The sequence below is a fragment of the Oncorhynchus clarkii genome, chromosome 23 (genome assembly GCF_045791955.1).
Source record: "Oncorhynchus clarkii lewisi isolate Uvic-CL-2024 chromosome 23, UVic_Ocla_1.0, whole genome shotgun sequence".
Taxonomy (NCBI): Eukaryota; Metazoa; Chordata; class Actinopteri; order Salmoniformes; family Salmonidae; genus Oncorhynchus; species Oncorhynchus clarkii.
In genome coordinates, this window is record NC_092169.1 from 32,160,266 (window position 1) to 32,164,261 (window position 3,996).

General features: G+C 49.2%; 1 protein-coding gene across 1 annotated transcript; it reads right to left on the reverse strand.

The window, feature by feature from the left end:
- Positions 1-499: 499 nt before the first annotated feature.
- LOC139381270 (G protein-coupled receptor 142) lies at positions 500-3,696 on the reverse strand. Its single transcript, XM_071124735.1, is given in 4 exon segments — positions 500-640; positions 642-1,313; positions 1,640-1,797; positions 3,552-3,696. Coding segments are annotated over 4 exon segments (1,116 nt in total).
- Between the last annotated feature and the right edge of the window lie 300 nt (positions 3,697-3,996).

The following is a 3,996-nucleotide window of genomic DNA, read 5'->3' on the forward strand; positions in this document are numbered from 1 at the left end:
GGAACATGGCTGGAATGCACTCTGTGGTTCTCTGTGGTTCAGAGGTCATAAGTGCCTAGGGCAACCGTGGGATAGGGGGATGGATGGTGGGATGGAGGGATAGAGAGATGGGGCAATAAGAGGATGGGTAAAGGGGGTTGATCTGGGGTCTCAGGGTGAAGGTCACATGGTTCGTGGGATGAGGGGATGGGGTGAGTGGAGGGTTTGGTCTCAATTAAGGGGGTGTCTAAACTTCAAGGTCACTTGGTCTGTGGGATGGGGTGTTGGGGGGACAGTGGAATGGGGGGATGGAGGGGACGGATAGAGGCATGGAATAGGAGAATGAGGGAAGAGGGTACAGGGTTTGTCTGAATTAGGGAGGACCCATAGTTAAGGTCAAAGTCATACTGTTCATGGGCTGGAGGAATGGCATAATAGAGGGGATGGAGAGATGGGGTGGACGAGGGGGTTGGTCTCAATTAGAGGGGTCTCATCTCAGGATTAAGGATCAAGGTCAGGGTCACATGGTCTCGTTAGCCCTGCAGGGTGTTAGGGGGGTGCGGTTGGTAGTCTCGGTGTGAGCATTTGTCCCGCTAGACAGCAAGGACGTAGAGGCTTTGTCTTGGGCCTGCTGGTTGTGGATTATCCTTCGGTGGTACAACGGACCCCCCCCTGAGCAACAGAACATCCCTCACAGATGCTCTGAATGGCTTACTGACGAAACAGTAGAGGAAGAAGTTGACTGCAGTGTTGAGCATGGCCAGCATGTTAGACAGGTCATAGGCAAGGTGGACCCGCCAGTCCTTGTGGACCGAGGACACGTATAGATGATAGATGACCACTATAGTCCTGGGGGCCCAAAGGATGGCGAACGCGGAGGTAATGGCGAGCAGCATGGCGGTGCTCTTACCCAGGCGCCGCTGTGGGGCCAACCGGGCCCCGCTACCACCACGCTCCTCCTGGCACGGGACCTGTCTCTGCCGCGCCTGCAGCCGGTGAATGATCAGCAAGTTCAGAACCAGGAAGATGCTACACGGCAGGAAGTAGATTATCATCACGTGTGTCCATATGAGGGCAGAGTCCAGTGAGGTGGGCGGGCGGGCGACGCGCCACATGTCAGACCACCAGAAGAATGGTATGCCCGACAACAGCGCCAGGAAAAAGACGACGGTGATAATCCGCCGTGCTCGTGCTGGGTAGCTGATCTGGCGGTGGAGGAGCGGATGGCACAGTGCCACGTAGCGGTCCACGGTTAGGGGTACGGTGGCCCAGATAGAGGCGTGGTTGGCAGCAAACTCTGCCATGCTAACCGAGCGCAGGAGGAGGGTAGGGACCTAGAATACAATTAAACACAAAAATGTAATTTTATGTGAGAAGTCAGGACAAAGAGAAAGGAAATTCACAATAACAGCAAAACGATAACGTTGATCTACTGTACTTTAAACAACATGTAGGCAGGTCGATTAGAATTCAAACTTTCTCCCAAAACAGATCACTACACCTTTATCGTCCATTCATTACAACAAACAATAAAATGTTGTCCTTTGCTCATTTCTCAACCTAATTGTGCCCACTTTTTTTCAGTGCACTGTCAGGGTTTTGAGCTGGCAATCCTTTAGCTATACGTCCACCTCCTTAACCACTGGACTACTGTACCTACTTCACGGTGGAACACAGCTGTTTCTAGCAGAAAGCCCACGAAGATAATGAAGAGTTGGGAGAGGATGTCAGAGCCTGTCAGAGCCAGCAGGTACACATGCATAGCCTTCTTAGTACGGGCTGCCAGCCGGGATAGAGCCACTGCAGTCAGTATGTTTACTAATAGATTGAAGGGGGAGGGAGTGGAGAGAGGCAGGGAGGGAGTGGGGAGGCAGAGAGAGGGAGGAGGGAGAGACGGGAGGCAGAGAGAGGTTGGGGGATAGAGAGAGGGCAGAGTGGAGAAGGAGAGGGGGAAGAGGGAGAGAGGGGAGGGAGAGTGAGTAAGAGAGTGATAGAGAGAGAACATTTATTTAAACACCATTTGAAGTCCATTATACACTACATGACCAAAAGTATGTGGACACCTGCTTATCAAACATCTCCTTCCAAAATCATGGGCATTAATATAATTAATCCCGAAGTTTGAGGTCAGGGCTCTGTGCAGGCCACTCAAGTTCTTCCACACTGATTTCGACAAACCATTCCTGCGTGGGCCGCGCTTTGTGCATGACCACATTGTCATGCTGAAACAGGAAAGGGCCTCCAAACTGTTGCCACAAAGTTGGAAGCACAGAATCGTCTTATTGAATGCTGAAGCATTAAGATTTCCCTTGACTGAAACTAAGAGGCCTACACCGAAACATGAAAAACAGCCCCTGTCCAATGGCGGCAAGCTTTACACCACTCCAGCCAACTCGCATTTCACATGGTGATCTTAGTGTTGTATGCGGCTGCTTGACCTTGGAAACCCATTTCATGGAGCTCCCTACAAACAGTTATTGTGCTGATGTTGCTTCCAGAGGCAGTTTGGAACTCGGTAGTGACTGCTGCAACCAAGGACAAACGATTTTTACGCACAATGTGCTTCAACACTCGACGGTCCAGTTCTGTGAGCTTATGTGGTCTGTCACTTCGCGGCTGAGCTAGTGCTGCTCCTAGCCATTTCCACTTAAAAATAACAGCACTTGAGGTTGACCGGGGCAGCTCTAGCAGGTCAGAAATTTGACGAACAGATTTGTTGGAAAGGTGGCATCCTATGACGGTGCCACGTTGAAAGTCACTGAGCTCTTCAGTAAGGTCATTTTACTGCCAATGTTTGTCTATGGAGATTGCATGGCCGTGTGCTCGATATTATACACCTGTCAGCAATGGGTGTGGCTGAAATAGCTGAATCTACAAATTTCAAGGGGTGTCCACATACATTTATACATATAGTCTACTTGGCTCATGAGGTATTACCGGAAGATTTTCTATGGAGGAGGGAGATATTTGTTCTCAGGAAGCAGATAGTATTTCCAAGAGTCCCTTTTTTTATAGCCTGGCTGCAGTGTCTGTGTATATATGTCTGTGTCTGTGTATGTGTATGTGTGTGTTTTTCCAGTAGTGTGACATACAGTAGCTGCATAGATTTCAGCTGTATTTATATGTAATCAGCTATCATTGTCTGGGTTTCTTTTCGGCGACTTGTCAATAGCACAATATTCCCACTAAAAACAATTGGTGCACATCTGTCTTCAGCCCTCCGCTCCAACCCACAGACCTCTCAATCCCCACTGGGAGTAATTAGTTCACTGTGCCAAAAGGTCAGCTGGAGGATTCAGAGTGAGGGAATGCAGGCGGCTGATCTCAGATGAGCCCTCTAGTCTCCTGCTTCCCCTCCCTCCCTACAACCATCTCTGCCTATGTTGAATCAATAGCACATCACAGTCTGCCAATGTTGTAGCCCCACAACAACACTGACAATGACAACACAGTTTACTTGAACTGAACACAATCCATTAATGTGACTGTTATTTTGTCTTGTTGCTCAGGAACGTTGGAGTGTTCATTTTGGAGACTGCATGTGTGTGTGTGTACTGTATGCGTGCATGTACCTGGTACTCCCACACAGAGGAGGGAGCTATAATAGATGACAGGGAAGAAGCCCAGGACACATGTAGACCTCTGCAGATCCCCGTCTCCTGGTTTCAGGCCCTGCTCTGAAGAGCTGGGCACTGTTATGTTGGGCCAATCAAACATGACCTTGGTCGTTCTCCTGGAAGAGAGAGGGAAAGATTTGAAGGGAGGGTGGGAAATGGGAGGAGAGGGAGGAAGGGAGATGGAGAGACAAAGAGATGGAGGGAGGGAGGGAGGGAGGGAGATATACAGTGCCTTCCGAAAGTATTCGGCCCCCTTGAACTTTGCGACCTTTTGCCACATTTCAAGCTTCAAACATAAAGATATAAAACTGTATTTTTTTGTGAAGAATCAACAACAAGTGGGACACAATCATGAAGTGGAACGACATTTATTGGATATTTCAAACTTGTTTAACAAATC